Genomic DNA, 18,709 nt, shown 5'->3' with positions numbered 1-18,709 from the left:
CACACGGCCCATGCTGATCTTTTCACAGTCAGAGAAGCCCTCAACAGAGAGGAGAGCCAGAGCCAGGGTACAAGGACCTGGCCGTGCTCAGTGCCTCTGGAGACTAGAGGGCCGGGTGCCACAATGGCGAGGGCTGCCTCTGCAGGAGCCATAGGAAGCACTGTGCCCAGCCCTCGCCAGAGCCAGCTGGGGGGCTACTGCTGGGAGTCCCACAGCCTGCATGCCCCTTAGGGACACACCATTCTGGATCTAGAAGCTGTTTTGAAGTGGACAGGTTGACCTTTCTGAGGAGGCCTGCCTCTGCCCTGGAATCCTCGTGCTAAGCAGTGTTGGGGTACATGGACCCCACCACCATCCAGCCTTATAGTTCGCAGCCTGGAAGACGTGTGCACAGGTCACAGAAACGGCTAGCTGGTCACTCACCAGCTGGTTGGAAATGGCTTGAGCAGAGCAGAGCCCCTGCAGGATGGGCAGCGCCTCTGGGCCCCTGCGGTGAGGTGGGGGCTCAGGTATCCTCCTCATCACTGACCAGCTCCCCCTTGTTGGGGCTGGCGTCCCGCTCCCTCACAAAGTCTTCCCGGATGGCTTCCAGCTCTGTAAGCTCCAGCCGCACCTTCTCCAGGTGGTAGGCGCGCCGGTTCCGGATCTGCCGCAGTGGGAAGGGGTTCAGATCCCCGAATGAGATGCTGATCAGCTTCCTGTAGTGAGAAACAGCATCAGCACGGCCACCGCACGCGGCACAGCTGTCCCCCCTCTCCGCTACCCTCAGGCCTGTGCCCATGCTCATGCCCACGGAAGGTGCCTGACCACATCTGCACTGGAACTGCTGCCTGGCTTTCTGGCTGGCACCGGAGTCCGGTGGCTGACCACCAGCTGATGATGTGCATGGCATTAAAGGGGCCCCAGGCCATGCCACCACCAGGCTCCTGGGACAGAGCTGGGCAATGTCCTGTTTCTTGGAGTTGCCCTGAAGAACTCCTTTCTCTGGACCCAAGAAGATGTGGGGGGGCGGAGGCGGCTCCCACAGACTCACCCACCACATTGACACAGGTCGACCCTGAAGCAGTGACCAGAGCTGCCCGCCAGGTGGCAGTGCAGGGCACACGGGGTGGTGGGTCTGTGTCCTGCTATCTGCAGAGCTCAGGCATGCGTGGCTAGGTGTGCCCCAAACACTACAGGGGTGACTCCCAAACAGGGAACAGCCCCCAAACCAAAATAAAAAGTGCACTTTCCTTAAAAGGACTAAGTATGGCCCGCCTTTCAACGGATGGCCCAACCAAGGCCTACCGCAGAGCATACTGTTCTGGTCCAGAGTGCTCTGGCTCTGGGGTGGGGCGACCCCTCGCCTCTCCTGCTTCTCACCTGGTGCTCTGCTCCAAGAGGAACACAGTGCCCCACACTGCCCAAACCAGGCCCCCACCTGCTGCCCCACAGGTGACAACATTGGCCCTACTGGCTTCTCCCATCCCCTAGGTTCTGACCATTGACCCTGGCAGCTGGCTCATCTCCAGGCACCAGACAGAAAGTCTCTGGGCCATGAGCCTCTCTGGGACTTACGTGTCCTCAGTATCACTTCATGCCTCTCACACAGCTGAGGTGCTGGCTTGAGGGCAGCTATAGACTGCAGTGTCCCTTGCTTGAGTCGGGCACCCCGGCCTGCTCCCCCCATTGCTAGAAACTCCAAGGAGGCCCTGAAAGGCCAGAGACCCCCTGTCCACCTCTGCCCAGACTCACCGGGCATCCAAGACAGTACGGGTGAAGGAGCGGAGATACTTGAAGATGGCCATGGGCTCCTGCAGCCTCAGCACCTCCTCTTCCTTGTACTTGAAGAGCGCCAGGGCAAATCGGAATATCACCTGGGGGGTCGGGGGGGCACCACCCGTGTGAGCAGACAAGGTGGGGGCGGATTCCAGGCCATGAGACCCTTTCTTAAAGCAATTGCCTGCAGGAAACTGCAGCTAGCTCGTGGGGCCCTCCTTGCCCTGCCGGCTGTGTTAGTCAAGGGTGAGGAGAAATCAGTCTTTGCTCAAACCAGGTCTTTGCTCAGACACTCTCAGCCGAGCCCCCCAGACCCCAGGCAGCTTCTGCAACAAAGCCCTGGGCCTGGGGGGCTATAGCTGAGACAGATTCTGGGGCTTCAGCAGACCATGGCAGACAGACACTGGCACAGGAGGAAGCACTGGGGGCTGGAGAGAATCCCTAATGGTCATCAAACATCAGAGCAGTGTGTGCCGGGCCATGGAGGGCACAGACCTGCCCGGATACACAGGGTGCCTGGGCCGGCGGCGGGGCAGAGCAGCCCCAACCACAAAACCCAGCACCCCCTGGTCTGCCCCACGGGTGCAGCACCTAGAGGAAGGCCACTCCCTAGGTTAGGGAGGAGCCAGACAGCCCTCCTCCAGCCCAGGAGAGGTCACAGTGCACTGGGGACGTTTGGGTGCCCTCTGGAGGGCTGGACACCTGCATGCGCTCCCACCCGAAGCAGACTTGCATGCAGATGCCTCCAGGAGCTCAGAGGGCTGAGCCATGTTTTACACGTGGGATACTCAGGTTCGAGCCCCCAAACTGCCAGTCTGTCGAGCACTACCTGGTGGCTGTGTGGAAGCCCTGTTGACCAGACCTTTATATCCTCTCAACAAATGTGGGAGGTGGGGGTATCCTGCTGTTTGTGTGACAGGATGAGTGTAAGTCTGGAAAGGCCACACAAGGTCTTGCGTGGTCTCCTAGGCAGTGTTCAGGAGGCCTGGAGCTATTTCCCAGAGATTCTGGGCCAAGTAGCATCTGTTGGTGTGAGGGCGCAAGGATGCAGTGACGCTTTCCCCAGCAGTCTCAGGGGTCACAAGGCCACAGCCTAGTGCTGGGGCTGCACATGGTCCAAGGGGAAGCTTGGGGACTGGCATGTGGGGATGAGCTATGTCCCAACCAGAGGTGCCGGGCTGGCCTGCAAATGCTCAGGAGAGAGGAGCCCGAGTGCCCCACTCACCCAGGCACCCACCTTGGGCCCCTCGTAGAGGAATGAGTCCCAAATCTTGAAGAGCACATCACTGACGACACTGTCCACGAACACCACCAGGAACCAGTTGAAGGTGATGAGTGTGTAGTCGACCTGGTGTTGCTCCAGGTGTGCGTGCACACGGGGCAACTTCTCACTCATGAGGTCCCTGAACACCCGCTGGTCCACCTGCATGGCAGGAAGGAGTGGGTCAGTACCGGCTCAGGGTGGACCAGCCATGGGTGGGCATGTACTCACAAGACACGCAACAAGGCACGTGCCCAGCACATGCAAACTACTTGGGCTTAGGAACCCCCGCAGGCCTGGCCTGCTCTGACACGTCCGGGTTTCCCAGGCGCCTCTGTGCACTCCCACCACTCCTGGAACCCACACACCACACACACCCGATCCTGGCTGGTCTCCAGGAGGGCGATGGACCACTGGCATCTGTATGGGGCAGCACAGCCTGCGGCCAGGCCACTCTCAGGCTCTGCCTCATTCGCTGAGTCCTCTCATACCTGTGACCCTAAGAGAGTCTTCGTGTAGTAGTCCCGGGGCATGAACACCTCCACGATGGTGACCAGGCACCAGAAAGCATCTTCCTGGTCCAGGTAAAGGAGAGCCACTGCTGCCAACCTGCAGGTAGAACACGTGGGTGGGGAGGGATGAGCACGGGGGAGGGGCAGGAGAGCGACACAACAGAAGCAGCAGAGGATGGGAGGAAGTGGCAGGAAGTGGCTGTCCGGCCCGCCACCAGGGCCCTGCAGGTCACTGCGCTCAGCCCTTGTCAAAACGTGATTTTTTTCTCTTTTTTGGGGTCATACCTGGCAGTGCTCAGGGGTTACTCCTGGCTCTGCACTCAGGGATTACTCCTGGCGGAGCTTGGGGAACAATATGGGGTGCTGGGGATTAAACCCAGATTGGCTGCATGCAAGGCAAATGCCCTCCGCTCTGTCCTATCACTCCCGCCCATATGATTTTCCCCCTTCAAGAAATCCCATGAGCTTCTCTGAAAAAAAAAAAAAAGAAAAGAAAGCCAAAACCCGAGGGCTGCTGTGAGTGGAATGCGGAAGAGAAAGGTGGAAAAACCAAGGGACAGGGACAGCGAGGAGCAGGGCAGAGACCAAAGCCCGAGGTCAAATACAGCATGAGGATGCAGGCTCACATGGAGTGAGCACAGGACTCTGTCCCCTGGACTTCGCCCAGGAAAGTACAAAGGGGCAAATCCAATGAGAGGGTCTCTCTGGTCAGAGGCGCAAAGGAGACAGACCAGCTCAGCGGCCAGAAACACAGGGTGGAGCATAAGAGGTGGGGCAATGTGGACCCACCGGGTCTGCGGACCAGGGGCATTCCTGGCCTCTGGGAAGGGGGGCACATCTGCAGGGAGATCCTGGGCTGGGAGGTGCCCAGTTTGGTGCTTGGAGCATGAGCCCCACTAGCTGAGGCCCTCCTGCCCGTGAGAGCCCGCTACACTCGAGGGGTGGCATGTGAGGGTAGAGGAAGCAGCTTCTGGTGCTTTCCGAGTAGGGGCCAACGTCCGAGCTGGCAGGGCCCTGCTCCTCCCTCTCGATGTGTGGGAGCTTCCTGTGCTTCCAGGAGACGGCCGAGGGGAGGACCAGCTGGGCATGCACGTGCCCATACAGCACAGACCTGCAGGGCCACAGAGGCCTGGGCGGCAGCACGTACCGGTTCAGGCCCTGGCAGTAGCCGATGTCGGGGTTGCGCCAGGAGAAGGCCAGCAGGACGTTGCGCAGGCGCTGGACGCCGTCGGATGTGGGGCCCGCGTAGTGCTTGTTGTTGGGCAGTGTGCGCAGCAGGTCCAGCTCGATCTGTTTGGAGGCCGGGTTCTGCCGTGCCAGCGCCTTCTCCAGCAGCGACTGGAAGTAGCCGGGCTCGGCACTATCCTTGAACTTGCGTGCATGCAGGTCCACGCACCACTTCCACACCTTGGGGCGGTGTTCATGCGGGATGCCCGCGCGGATCAGGCCCTTCAGCTCCGGGCAGCAGGCCATCTCCCGGTTGACAGTGCTCGCCAGGAAGTTCTCCCACTTCACCCCCGTGGACACCTCCTGGGTCTCCGTTAGGTGTAGCGTCTTCAGGTCCAGGGCTCGCACCCTGGCCACCAGCTTCTCCTCCTCGTCATCCTCGGGGACAGTCCTGAATCCATAAATGTCATACTCGCTGCGAAGAGAAGTGCCGGACTCTGAGACACTCAGTCACAGAGTCAAGAATGGGGATCCCACCCTGACCTCCTCCTCAGTGTGGGAGGGGCCAGGTCTGGCTCTGTCCTCCCTAGACCCCACAAAGCCCTGTTCTGGATGGCTGCAGGCCCAAAGCGTGATGACAGGCAGAGAGGAGGCAGCAGCGCTGATCAGCCGTGGCCCAGAGCTGCAGCCACCCCTATACGAACAGCTGAGCACAGGCCAGGCAGGGGCAGAGACTGAGCCGGCCACATTCATAGATGCAGCAGTGCTGGATGTGAGCACCTGCATGGGCTAAGACCAGTGTCAGCCCCCCAAAATATGTGCACAGGGGGCAGAGTGAAGGCAGAGTGCCTGATGGGGCGCCCTGCTGGTTCCCACTTCTGTGCACAGGCATGGGGACAAGGGAGCGGAGCGGCACTTGCTGGCCCTGGGAGACAGGTGACCAGTGTCAGAGTCAACCCGATCATTTCAGGAACTGATGCTAACAGGCGCCTGTGCATGAAAAGTGTCGCTGTCCCCAAACACTTGCAGAGGAGCTGAGAGGTGAGAGGGCAGGAAAGCTGGGGGAGCTGCCTGCAGCCCTCACTAGGTCTGGTGCGGGAAGGGGCTGGTCAGGCACTATTGTGCAGGACTGCTGTGCTTCGGGGCTGCTCGCTGCAAACTCACCTGACCAGGGGCGGTTTGAGGAGGGCTTGCTCTGGCTGCTCGGGGCCGTCCACCTGCAGGGCATCCTCCAGCAACTGTGCGATGACCTCACGGGCAGGCCCAGGCCCCTCCGAGCAGACGGGCGTCCTTACTTCCTGGAGCAGGATGAGGTACTTGCTCTCGATCTGGCAGAGTTTGGCCTCCAGGCTGGAGTACTGTGGAGAGTTGGGGGGTCAGAGCCCAGCGAGTGGAGGGTGACCAGCCCCCCTGTTCCAGACATGTTCAAGGCAGGCAGCCTCAGCTAGAGATGGACAGGGAGGGGACAGAAGCTGCGGACTTCCCCCACGCCTGGGGGAACAAGGAACAGTGAGAGCTGCTGGTGCCTTGCAGTCTGCAAAGCCCTCTGCAGCCACACTCACGTCACTGTCCACAAACCACACACTCTCCCCAAAGGCCTCAGGGTACTCAGAGGTTTAATGTGAGCAACGGCTCTTGGGGTGGACAAGGTGGTGCTGGTATTTCTGTCGCGTCCCCACAGCTCTGCCCTCAAGCCCACCCCTGCACTGTGGGGGCGATGGATAGGCCCCAGGCTCTGGCCCAGGAAACACACCAGACGCACCTTGGCCATCAGGTCCCTCTCTCTCCTTTCTGCATTTCTCCGCAGAGCCGAGAGCTCAAGAATTTCCTTATTCAGAAATTTATTTTGGGTTTTATAGCCCTGCAGACTGTCCTGTGGAGAGAAAAGCAGGCGCTCTGGTTGGCTGCGCTGTCCAGTGTGCGTTCTGCAGACCCTGAGTGGCATCTGGGAGCTACGACCGCGCCCCACCACCAACCCCTAGTGCTACCCGGACACCAGGTCCTCGTGCCATTTGGACAGAGATACACAGAGGATGCGGGTTCCCAGGTCTGAACACATGACTGGTGGCAAGGACAAGATGGGGTGTCTGCCACTGTCCTGCTTCTCTCAGGGTGCCCCTGCCTCATGGCGCTGGGCACTGGTACTGATGTCAGATGGACTGGCCTCGTCCCAGCAACGCTGCCATTTCTTGACTGCTAGGATGCTCTCCCCCGGCTTCTAACCTGCCCAACACTCACCCCGGAGGCACTGTGTGGCAGGCCTGAACCAGCCTGACCAGGACCCACCTCACCCCTGCCCTCAGGGACATGCCTGTGGACAAGACAGCTCTGCAAGGTGCAGGGACCAGGCTTGCCAGGGGCACGGAAAGTGACAGTGTGTCTCCCAGGCCAGGACCAGGGCTACTTCACCAGAAGATTCTCTGACTCAGACAGAAGCCCTACCACTATGCACTGGGCCTCGTGGGCTGTGGAGAGCCCTGGCCAGGAGCCCCTGGCCATAGCAGCTTCATTTTTTCCTTGGGTTCAGCCTGCGAGAGCTGGCCGGCTAGACAGGATGCAGCCAGGCCCAGCAGGTCTACAGTGGCCGAGGCAGTGGGGGAGTGGAAGCCAGCCCTGCTGAAGGCAGTGACCCCACACAGGGATGGACCAGCCCTGGGACTGAATTAGGCTCCAGGATGCTCGCTGAGGGGACGCTCATCTGAGGGAGGGTGCTGTGGTCACGACAGCAGAGCTACAGGGGCACGGCAGGGACTCAAGGGCCCAGCTCCAGCTGACCTTCAGCCGGTCCAGCTCCAGCAGGTCCTTGTCGGGGCCCGACGGGGAGCTGGGAGGTACGCTGGGAGCGGCGTTGTCCTCGCTGAGCTGCCGCGACAGCTTGATGATGACCTCGTCCTTGGCCTGGATGGTCTCCAGCAGCATGCCCAGCCGCTCGCTGAGCTCGCCCACCTTATGCTTCAGTGTCCGCACCTCCAGCTGCTGGCTCTCCTTCTCAGCGCCCAGCCGCTCCAGCTGCCCGGCCAGGCCCAGGATCTGCGCGTCCTTCTGGTGCAGGAGCTCCAGGGAGCCCTGCGGGACACCCTCGCACAGCTGGCTGCTCGTGAAGTACTTGTCATATTGGGAGGAGCGCAGAGTCTGCTGCAGTAGCCGCACCAGTTCCTGGAGGGGGGCAGGGAGGGCAGCGCTGGGGGAGGGGAGCGGAAACACTCCCGGCTCGGCTCCACGGGGAGCGGCTGCGGGAATCTGCGGAAATGCTGAAACCCAACTGAAAAGGCTTACAGCCAACTTCCTCTTGCGAGAGAGGGGAGAGGTGAGGAGGGGGGACAGTGAACAGGAAGCCGATCTGATCTGCAGTGTCCAGGTCTGAGGGGAGGCGTGGGGGGTCAGTGTCAGAGCACCGGCCCCACTGTCCTCTCGGCACCACAGAAAGGAAAAGACCGGGACAAGGGCAGGAGAGCAGGTGGGCAACATAGGGCTTGCAAGGGGGTGGGGGGGAGGGAGGCCCGGCCCGGCCCGGAGGCCAGGGGGTAGCAGGTACCTTCTGGCTGGAGAGCTCTTTCTTCAGCTGCACCAGCTCCTCCTGTAGACTCTGCATGTCGGTGCTGCCTGTGGGCCCCTCAACGGCCGGTTCGCTGCTGCCGCTGCCGCTGCCGCTGCCGCTGCCGCTGCCCTGCCGGCTTCTGTACAACCCAATCATGTCTCTCATGGGGCGCTTTGCTTTGGAGGGAAGACGCCCCAGATCAAAGGGGAAGCTGGTAACTCCTACGCGAAAACAAAACAAAACTGGCTCTTCCCTTCGCAAGCCATGCAGGCCCCTGGATGGCAGGCTGCGAGGACGCGGTGCTCCCTGGGAGAATCCAGGCTCAGCACCTGCTCCTGACTCAGGTACACAGGGGTCAGGAGGGACGCCAGGGAGCACCCCCAGCTGCCTCCCAGGCACCCCAAAGGCGCACAGGGTTCCTATGGCTGAGGACTCGCCTGACTTCTATTTTTCTTTTGCTTGGGGGCCACACCCAGCTGTGCTAAGGACTTCCTATTGTCCCTGCGCTCAGGGATCACTCCTGGCCAGCTGGGGGGACTCTATGTGGTGCAGTGGATCGAACCCAGTTGGCTGCGTGCAAGGCAAATGCCCTCCTAGCTGTGCCCCCTCACCTAACTTCTTAGATCTGCCTGAGGGCAAAACTCTCCATTTACAACTCCTCAGTTATAAACACAGGGGAAGTGTGACCATGTTCTCGCCCCAGACCACGGGAGTACAAACGAAGGACTTGCATCTCCAGGAGACTCAAAAGCAGACAGACAAGACCCTCCCCTGCAGAGGGGGCATTGGGCAGCAGCCGTGCCGTCCAGGCTTCTACCTTTGTTCCCTTCAGGCATCGGGCGTCTCCGCTCCTCGGTGACCACCAGAGACTCCTCCAGCTCCTTGGGGCTGGGGTCCAGGATCTCCCACTCCTCATTGGTGTAAAACACGCTCTTGCGCCCATCGCTGTGGCCTCTTCCAGGTCGCAGAGAAGACATGGAATTTCTGTTGGGAAAAGGAGCTGTGTGCTAGCCAGGCAGCGGACACGGGCTATACCTGCAAGAACCACATGCTCCATCCGTGGGGTCCCTGTGAGTGACACCAACTATAGGACCCACGGGAAAAAGAAAGGTGACCAGGAGATGCTGCTGGAGGAGTGTCTGTCGAGTGAAAGGAGACTGGGATGGGCAAGTCCTGAGGAAACAGATGCATGCAGGAGAGAACTGGAAGAGCTGGTGGACAGAATGGGACACTTGCTAATCACTGGGGTGGGGGTGCCCTGCTAGAGTGAAAGAGAATATTCTGGATCAGCTGTGGTCATGATGGCCTGCTGCATGCACAGCTTAATATGTTTTTTAATTTCTTGGTTTTTGTTTTTGTTTTTTGGACCACAGCTGGCAGTGCTCAGGGATTATTCCTAGGTCTGCACTCAGGAGTTATTCCTGGCGGTACTCAGGAGATCATAAGTGATACTGGAGATCAAACCCAGAGAGGCAGCCTGCAAGGCAAATGCCCCCCTGCTTCGGCATAATAATGAGTTGTTTTTAGTTTAGGTTTTTTTTTTGGGGGGGGGGGGCAATTCCCAGCCATGTTCAGGGCTTACTCCTGACTCTGCATTCAGGTATCACTCCTGGTGGACTCAGGGGACCATATGGGGTGCTGGGGATGGACCCTGGCCCCTCCAGCTGTGCTATTGCTCGGGTCCCTGGGTGTCTATTTTAACTGACTGAGCAGCACAGCATGCAACTGGCATCTTGGCAGCATTTCCCCAGAGAAATACCCAGGGACCCTCCCTCCCAACAGACCTGGCTCCTCCCAGGATGCTGCTCTGCGTCGGAGGAGACAGGAAGCTGGGCCTGAGTGTGGAGCATTTCGGCCATGCAGGCCTGCCCCTGACTGCAGCACGGCTGGCCTGTTCCCAGAAACTGCCTAAGTCCAGCTCCCTCTCACCTGAGCTCTGTGCCCCACTGCCTCAGAGAGAAATTGATGGAGCTGGGATGCGTGGGGACGGCCGTGCACTCGCCCACCAGCCCTCCCGGAGCCGTTTCCATAGCGAGGACGTTTCTGGCCTTCTCTGCAGAAGTGTCTGGATGAGGGAACACCGAGTCTAAAGGAAGAGCAAGGAAATGTGGATCATTGGAAGCTTTGGCAGAAACTTCACAAACAATGATGGGTTCCCTGAATAAAACCAAAACTGGGGGGTGGGGCAGGCCAGAGTGATAGCCTAGTGGGGAGGGCACTTGCCTTGTACACAGCCAATCTGGGTTCAATCCCCTGCACCCCCGCTCTGGGCCCCCAAGGACTGTCAAGAATAAGTCCTGAATACCACTGAGTGTAGCCCAAAAAACAAAGAAAAAAAAACCTTTTAGAGGGAGGAGGCCCGGCAGAGGGGTGCTGTCCCCTCTTCCCGTCTGAACACTTAGCAGCAGCCCTTTCCCTCATGGACTCAAATAGCCGGCAAAGAGCACAGATTTCCTTGGATATGGAACACTGACCCACGTGCTTTCCACACCGCACCTGGCCAGGGCTGCCCAGATGTGGGAGTGGCCAAGCCCAGGACAAAGTGGGTCAGTGTCAGTCAGTGTCCTGGGGCCTGAGTGCGCGCCCTCTCCTGTATGCAGCTGGTCTGCCTACGGGGCAGGGTGAGGGCACCATCACCTCCTGTCCACCTGCACATCCTGTCCCACAGCAGGGCCTGTCAGGCATGTGGATCCTGCAGGCTGTCACCGTCCTCATTCTGAGTTTCCCGGCTGAGTGGCCCTCCAGCAAAGGGCAGCCCCATTTCTGGCTCACCTGTGTTGTCTCTGGCCACGAGGCCCGTGGACACGTCGCCGGATGCCGGTGGGGCCCCGTGATCCCCCTTGAGCATGTCCAGGCTGGTGCAGTACTCCCATCGCCTCTGCTGTAGCTCCTGCAGCCAGTGAGCCATGAGCTGGCAGTTCGGAGCCTAGGAATGGAAGACCAGTCATAGACTGGAAGCCTTCCAGCCTTGCCACCCCTGCTCTGGAGAGTGGCCAGGCTGGACCTACTCCTCAAACTCAGACTCATACAGACCCAGGAAGCCCAACTGGTCCAGAGGGTGCCCGCCACAGACATGCATGCAGGACAGGATACACATCACAGGGGAAAGAGCCTTTAACTCAGAGCACAGGTCAGCCCTGGGGATGAGTGAGAAATGGGGCCCAGGGGAGTGTGTGGTCACAGGGATGGGGGACAGAGCACAGGCAGTGCCGGTGTGCGGGACCAGCTCCTCAAAGAGGGAGAGGATGGGGTGACACTCAAGTGGGCAGGGAGGATCAGGGGAGGGGCAGAAGTCAGGCTGCTTGGGGCCGTGAGCCTCTCTGGCATCTGGTGCAGGGGGCAGAAGGTCTGGGTCTACAGCTAGGCAGAACCAGGCACTGGCAGTAGAGTTGGGTGGGGAGGGGCCAAGAAAGGTCACAGCAGCAGAGGCTGAGTCCCCAGGCCCGCCTCCTGCTGGGAGGCCCCCAGCGAGCCCCAGCTCAGAGGCAGGTATGTCTGGTATGTGGGCACACAGATATGTGCACGTGAAAACTGAAGATTATGCACACAAGCTTGCGCATGAACACACATGTGAGGGCACATGTGCAGAGTCTGTATAGGCATGAAGATTCTGAGAGCACACTTGGTGTGTACTTGCATGGGTTCTCTGAATGTGTGACTTGTACATGTGATCACATACATGTGTATGCACTTGCTCCGCCTGACCTGAGGCCTCTGGTTGGGGAGAGACTACAGGGGCTGCCTTCTCACTGCCACGTTCCTATTGCCCTGGTCACTCTCCAGCCTCACAGCAACACATGGTCAGAAATCTGGCTGCCCTCTGAGGCCGGTATGTCTGAGTGAGTCTCAAGAATTTCTAGTTCCGGGCTGGAGAGATAGCACAGCGGATAGGGCATTTGCCTTGCACGCGGCCGACCCGGGTTCGATTCCCAGCATCCCATATGGTCCCCCAAGCACCGCCGGGAGTGATTCCTGAGTGCAAAGCCAGGAGTAACCCCTGAGCATCGCCGGGTGTGACCCAAAAAGCAAAAAAGAAAGAAAAAAGAAAGAAAATAAAAAAAAGTAGGACTGGAGCAATAGTACAGAGAATAAGGCACTGGCTTTGCATGCACCCAAACCAGGTTCGATCCTCGGCATCCCATATGGTCCCCAAAGCACTGGTAGGAACAATTCTTGAGCAGAAAACCTGAAGTAACACCCAAGCACCACCGCGTGTGGCCCCAAAACAAAAACAAAAACCCTTTTCCCATCCCATCTCCAGCACCAAGTTTCAGGAACAGTTAGATTAGTAAATGCTTCATCATGTCTCACGTAATTCCCGGGACAGTCTTTCGATCACATGCTTTCAACATCTGACATGTTATTCATGTCACAGAAATCTAGTCAATAAGGCAGGAAAAAAACTTCCTGGAGACGATGATCAGTTGTTCATTTCCTTTTAAAAACGTCAAGTGGGGCTGGTGTGAACTGGGGTACAGCAGGCGAGGTGACTGCCATGCAGGCACAATCCACAATCCCCAGCACCCCATATGGTCATCTGCTCACCGTCAGGAGTAAGCCCTGAGCACCTGTGGGTGGGGCCCTCAAGACCCAAAAACATTTAAACGAATACAGAAAGCACAGAAGTGCTTGAAGTCTCTGTTCCAAATTCCCAGTAGCAGTAAGTGGTTAGGGAGGGGCCAGTGTGTGTGTGTGGGGTGGGGGGGAGTGTCCGAAGGGGCTCCTGGATGGTGTGGGCAGGGCCACTGGAATCCTGAGGCCCTCCCTCCCTCTGGACCAGAACCCTCCAGATCATAAGACAGTGTGCAGCACTAAACAGTCTGCAGACGTGGCAGAAATCCGGAAAGCCTCGCATTTTCCGTTTGCTGCAGAACTGAGATTTGGCTCTTGGTCTGATCACATGGAGAAACAAACCAGCCTCCTCGTGGCCTGGTCTTGGTCCGACAGATCCAGGCGGTATATATCTGCCTCTGCTACTGTGGCAGCCAACAGACACGGGGCTGTGGGGTCATGCAAGCACATCCCAGCAGGCAGCATGAATGAGACACCCCATAGGGTGCTCCAGAAGGCAGGGGCGCATCGGGAGCACAGGCCTCCACCATCGCCCGCGTCTGTTCCCTAAGCCACACGTCTGATGCTCACAGCATTCCTGGGAATCTGACGTAAGCCCAGGGAGGAAGCAGGAGTGAGAGCTCAGTAGGGCCCGCAGCCAACATGGGGTGGGTGGGAGGCCCTGAAACTCCTGCTCAGGCCAAAGGCTTCCTGCACAGTGACGGCCAGAACCCACCAGAAGAGAAGGAAGGCTGGGCTCACAGCCACGGGCGGGGGGGCACAGACACTGCCAGCTGGAGGCCCTTAGTGCCGGCATGAAAGAGGATTCTGGACACACTGCCCCTTCCCACGTAAGAAATCCTGAGAAACGAAACCTCACTTCCAAAGAGAGGTACCCAACATCTGCAGAAAAGACCATCCAGGGGCCGGAGCGATAGTACAGCGGGTAAGGCGTTTACCTTGCACACAGCTGACCTAGGTTCAATCCCCGGCATCCCATACAGAGCCCCATGCACCATCAAGAGTAATTCCTGAGTGCAGAGCCAGGAGTAACCCCTGAGCACTGCTGGGTGTGAGCAAAAAGCAAAAAAGAAGGAAAGACGATCCAATCTGTCTTGAAGCGCTTTTGAGTATTCTGAGACCAACTGAGGCCTGAGCTCCGCCCCACAAACAGGGTTTCACCAGCTACAGCAATCAAAGCAACATCAGGTGGGGCCAGAGCACAGGAAAGGCGCTGGTTCCATTCCAAGCACCCCATACAGTCCCAAGCATCGCCAGGAGTGATCCTTGAGCAGAGGCAGGAATAATTCCTGAGCACCACTGGGTATGGCTCCCAACAAAAACAAGTAGCACCAAGTGCCAGAGAACCAACGTATCAGGGCGAGCAGAACAACAAAAGGCTGTGAAACCAAACCCGTTAGCACTGGGGCCACCAGCAACAAACCTGAGAACTTAAAGGAGGCATAGAATCCAATTCTAGACGGGAACAAACATCCAGGAAATGACATTAAATGATATTTCTGTCTCTCCTGCTTATTCCTACAGAACGTCAAAGGTCTGGAGGACCAAGCCTACTCATCAGAGCGACATCCAAGCCCCCCAAAGGCTGGTGGAGCCCCTGGAAGCCAGCCAGAGCCCTCAGAGCCCACTGATGAGCTCGAAGAGAGCTGAGTGTGCTTCCAGACATGAGCTGATGCGAGCAGTGCAGGGAGGCACAGCATCAGGCGGGCACCTGGGGGAGTCACCTGCAGCGATGGTCTCGAGATGCAGAGGCTGGAGGGAAGTGGGTCCCTGAGGCGCCTGGCCTAAAAAATTACACAGGGAAGCCCAGAAGCCAATTCTGCTCTGGCAATGGGGCACGAGGGGGGGCAAGCAGGTCCCTGGGACAGCCACTGACAGATGCGGCTACATTCTGAGGCCACACAGGATGAGAGAGAAGCGCTGCCCATGATGGTTGGAGTCCTTGGCTGTTCCTCAAGGACTCACCATCAGTTGCTGCCCCTCAGTCCATCAGCCAAACAGCTCAGGTGAATGTCTGTGACTTCATGTGCTCAAACATCCACTCACACATGTTAACACACAATCACATGCACTTACATGTGCTCACACGTAAACTGCATGCACTCACGTGTGCTCACATTCATACACATACTCACACACTCACCTGTGCCCACTCACACTCACAGGAGCTCATGCCCAATCACACACTCACACATGCACTCACGCACAATCACACCCATCACATTTGCTCACACTCAGAGGCACACACTCACACACAACCCCACCCACACGGATGTCCTCACACACTCACATACCCAATCACCCCACACACATAAATACACACACTAACAGGTGTACTCACAATCACACCCACTCACACACGTTCACATAATCACACCCAACTCACACATGCACCTACACACGATCACACCCACTCAAACACAGTAACACCACTCACACGCACTCACTGGCTCACACACCACTTGCATGCACTTACACCGGCATGCCTTTGCACTCATGTGTCCCACTCCACTCACATGCAGATCTGCACGTTATGCTCACACCTGCTTGTGCATGTGAGAGAGCATCCACCTCTGGGATGGCGTGCCTGGGATGGTGCCAGTGGGGAAGCAGCAGTACTCACTCCCTGGCAAAGGGCAAAGGAGGGAAAGCACTGTTCTTGTCTGGCCCAATCCTGGCACCACTTTACCAGGAGACAGGGCCAGGTCAGGTGCTGCCAGACACGCCCAGTCCCAGCCTTGTCTTGGCCCACAGTGGCTGCCCGTTCCCCAGCCCTGTTGCCTCCTCCAGACCCCCAAGTGGAGGAAGCAAGGCCGACCGAGAAATTCTGAGACTGGCTTCCCCTAAGACTCAAGGCCCCTCATTCTGGAGAGGCGGTAGCCCAGGGCGTGGCAGGGGGCAGCAGAAAAACGCTGAGCACCAGCACCAGGGCTAAAACGCTTAGCCCTCATCCAAAGGAAGGATGCCTAGTGGTACTTGAGAGGGCTCCATCCCCACAAGCCCTCCCCCTGGGCCATTTCAGAAGGCTGCCCCAGCTGTGCCCCTGAATCCCGGTGCCCAGTGGTCCAGAGAGCCTGGACATGCAGGGCCCTCCAAATAACAGTGCTCAGGGGTTCATGCCCCCGTCTCCCCACAACCAAACAGGGGTCAGTGGAACCGAGCACAGACTCTGGGATGATGTAAAACAGGGTCCTGCTTCTAGTACTTCCCCACAAAGCCACAGACACAGCCCGCCTGGCGGGAGACAGTCATGAGGTCTGGGGCTGCCCGGCAGGGCGGGTGGGACTCTCAGGCCTCACTGGGCCTCACTGGGCAGGAGCTGGGCTGCAGGGGACAGGACCTGAGCCTGCCAGGACAGAGGCCCTGCTCCCCACCTAAGCCAACACCAGGGAGGCGGCTGGGAGCCGAGACCAGGCGGGTTCTTCTTCCAGGTTTGGGGGACTCTGCCTTCTGACCCGAGGGCCCCACACCGGCCAGAGCTCTCGCAGGAGGTTCCGAGGCCAGGAAGGATCCGAGTAGCCTCCACCTGTCCACTGCTCCACTGCGACCGGGGGCCGAGAGGTCCTGCCACTTGACCCGAAGCCCGTGGCTGGAGGGCCACCCCTGCACAGGGGTCTCCGATGGGGCCTCCGGGGCAATCGGCCGCCGGAGGGGCCCGGGCCCACGGACCCAGCCACTGCGGCCTAGACCTGGGTCCGGGCCAGGAGCTGCGGAAAGTGCAGACGGCGGCGGACAGGAAGGCGGGGAGGGGCCGGAGGGAGGCGGCGCGCCCACCTTGAGCACCGTGACGCCGTCCGCGCTGTGCACCTGGAAGTGCGCGGGCGGCTCGGCGCCGGGTTCCGCCGCCTCGTCGGGGCCCTGGTAGCTGAAGCAGGCGTCGGCGATGTCCAGGTGGCCGAGGGGCAGCGCGTCCTGGGGGCTCTTGAAGTAGTACAGGTAGCAGCGGCGCGCGTCGAACACGAACCAGCGGCTGCGGTAGCCGCGCAGCGGGCCCTTGCCCGACAGCTTCTGCAGGTACCCGCAGAGCCGCGCGGGGCCCGCGCCCTCGCCGCCGCGCTCCTCGGCCCGCGCCCCGGGCCCCGGCATCGCCCGCCCGCGCGCCGGGCCCGCGCGCCCCCGCCCCGCGCGCCCCGCCCCCGCGCGCCCCCCGCGCGCCCCCGCCCGCCCCCGCAAGGGCGTCTGGGAGCTGTAGTCCCGGCCGGCGCCCGCGCGCGCCCCCGCCCCGCCCCCGCCCCGCGGCTCCACGCAGCCGCCGCCGGCTGCCCCTCGCAGCCCGTCACCGCAGCGGCCCCTCTCCCCCCTCACCCCGTCTCCCGGCGCCTCAGCCTCCCAGGGCGCCTCAGCCTCTCAGAGCGCCTCAGCCTCCCAGGGCGCCTCAGCCTCCCAGAGCCTCAGCCTCCCAGGGCGCCTCAGCCTCTCAGAGCCTCAGCCTCCCAGGGCGCCTCAGCCTCTCAGAGCCTCAGCCTCCCAGGGCGCCTCAGCCTCTCAGAGCCTCAGCCTCCCAGGGCGCCTCAGCCTCTCAGAGCCTCAGCCTCCCAGGGCGCCTCAGCCTCCCAGAGCGCCTCAGCCTCCCAGGGCGCCTCAGCCTCCCAGGGCGCCTCAGCCTCCCAGAGCACCTCAGCCTCTCAGAGCGCCTCAGCCTCCCAGAGCGCCTCAGCCTCTCAGAGCCTCAGCCTCTCAGAGCGCCTCAGCCTCTCAGAGCGCCTCAGCCTCCCAGAGCGCCTCAGCCTCCCAGAGCGCCTCAGCCTCCCAGAGCGCCTCAGCCTCTCAGAGCCTCAGCCTCTCAGAGCGCCTCAGCCTCTCAGAGCGCCTCAGCCTCCCAGAGCGCCTCAGCCTCCCAGAGCGCCTCAGCCTCCCAGAGTGCCTCAGCTTCTCAGAGCCTCAGCCTCCCAGGGCGCCTCGGCCTCTCAGAGCGCCTCAGCCGCCCAGAGCGCCTCAGCCTCCCGGCGCCTCAGCTCAGCGCCTCAGCCCCCGGCGCCTCAGCCCCCGGCACCTCAGCTCCCCTCAGCAGCCTCACAGCCCCTCTGCCCTTCGCGCAGCCCCAAGCTCCGAAGCTCGCCCCCTCCACGCCCCCCCCACCCCGCACCCCCTGCACGCCCCCCGTCCCAGCGGCGCCGCCCCGCCACGTGGCTGCGTGTGACTCGGAGCTGGACCCGCGCCCGGCTGAGGCGTGGCTGTTTCTTCATCGAGTGTTCCACGAGAGGGTTTCCCAAAACCCTGAAGTTGCGTCTCGGAAAATCCGGACTGAGGCAAACTCTTTTCGGCTCTCTGTGTCCCGCGCCCAGATCTCACCGCCCCGGGTGCCTTGCCGCGAGGTGCTGGAACTAGGTTCTCCCAAGCAGGCTCCCCAGTTCTGTGCTCGCAGGCACGACACGGAGCGGGTGCCCGGAAACGCCCACCCCTGGGAGCGAGCCTGCCCTAGCCCGGGGGTGGGGGTGGGGCAAAGCACCCTACGGTGACTCACTGACCATTGGGGAGACTGTTGGTAGGTGCCTGGGAACCCCGTGGAGTGGGAGGAGCTGGGATTGGAGGTGCAGTCTGCCTGAATTCTGTGAAGTGGGGATGTCCTCTCAATCCCAGGGCACAGACCTGAGAGGGTGGGCTGGGGCTGGGAGGACCCCTGGACATGCCCCCACAGGTGGGGCTGCAGTCCAGCCCTGCCCACAGACACAGACACACACACAGGTGGCGCTGTACACACACCCCACCAGGGAACCCCGCCTTGCAGAGCCCAGCTCAAAAGCTGGCATAGCCACTTCCTGGCACCAACAACTACAAGTCTTGCTCTGAAATCCTTGGCGGCGTTTCTGTCCTGATATGCTTGATGTCATTGGCCTTAGTAAACAGTTGTCACTTGCCCTGCGGGTGGAGTGTGAGAAGAAACCCCCAACCAACCATTTG

General features: G+C 60.2%; 1 protein-coding gene across 1 annotated transcript; it reads right to left on the bottom strand.

Annotated features, from left to right (window-relative positions):
- Window positions 1-25: 25 nt before the first annotated feature.
- TBC1D2B (TBC1 domain family member 2B) lies at window positions 26-16,917 on the bottom strand. Its single transcript, XM_056113835.1, has 13 exons — window positions 16,583-16,917; window positions 11,009-11,162; window positions 10,166-10,322; window positions 9,054-9,220; window positions 8,234-8,457; window positions 7,474-7,854; window positions 6,461-6,571; window positions 5,863-6,056; window positions 4,679-5,173; window positions 3,511-3,628; window positions 2,996-3,181; window positions 1,735-1,856; window positions 26-698 (listed from the first exon to the last, which is right to left on the bottom strand). Exons 1-13 carry the CDS (start codon window positions 16,892-16,894, stop codon window positions 506-508), a joined length of 2,814 nt encoding a protein of 937 aa, XP_055969810.1. The 5' UTR covers window positions 16,895-16,917; the 3' UTR covers window positions 26-505.
- Window positions 16,918-18,709: the final 1,792 nt, after the last annotated feature.

The sequence above is a fragment of the Sorex fumeus genome, unplaced genomic scaffold, assembly GCF_029834395.1.
Source record: "Sorex fumeus unplaced genomic scaffold, SorFum_2.1 ptg000024l, whole genome shotgun sequence".
Classification (NCBI taxonomy): domain Eukaryota; kingdom Metazoa; phylum Chordata; class Mammalia; order Eulipotyphla; family Soricidae; genus Sorex; species Sorex fumeus.
The sequence above is the reverse complement of the archived record's forward strand: the minus strand, read 5'-3'. Positions and strand labels throughout refer to the sequence as shown.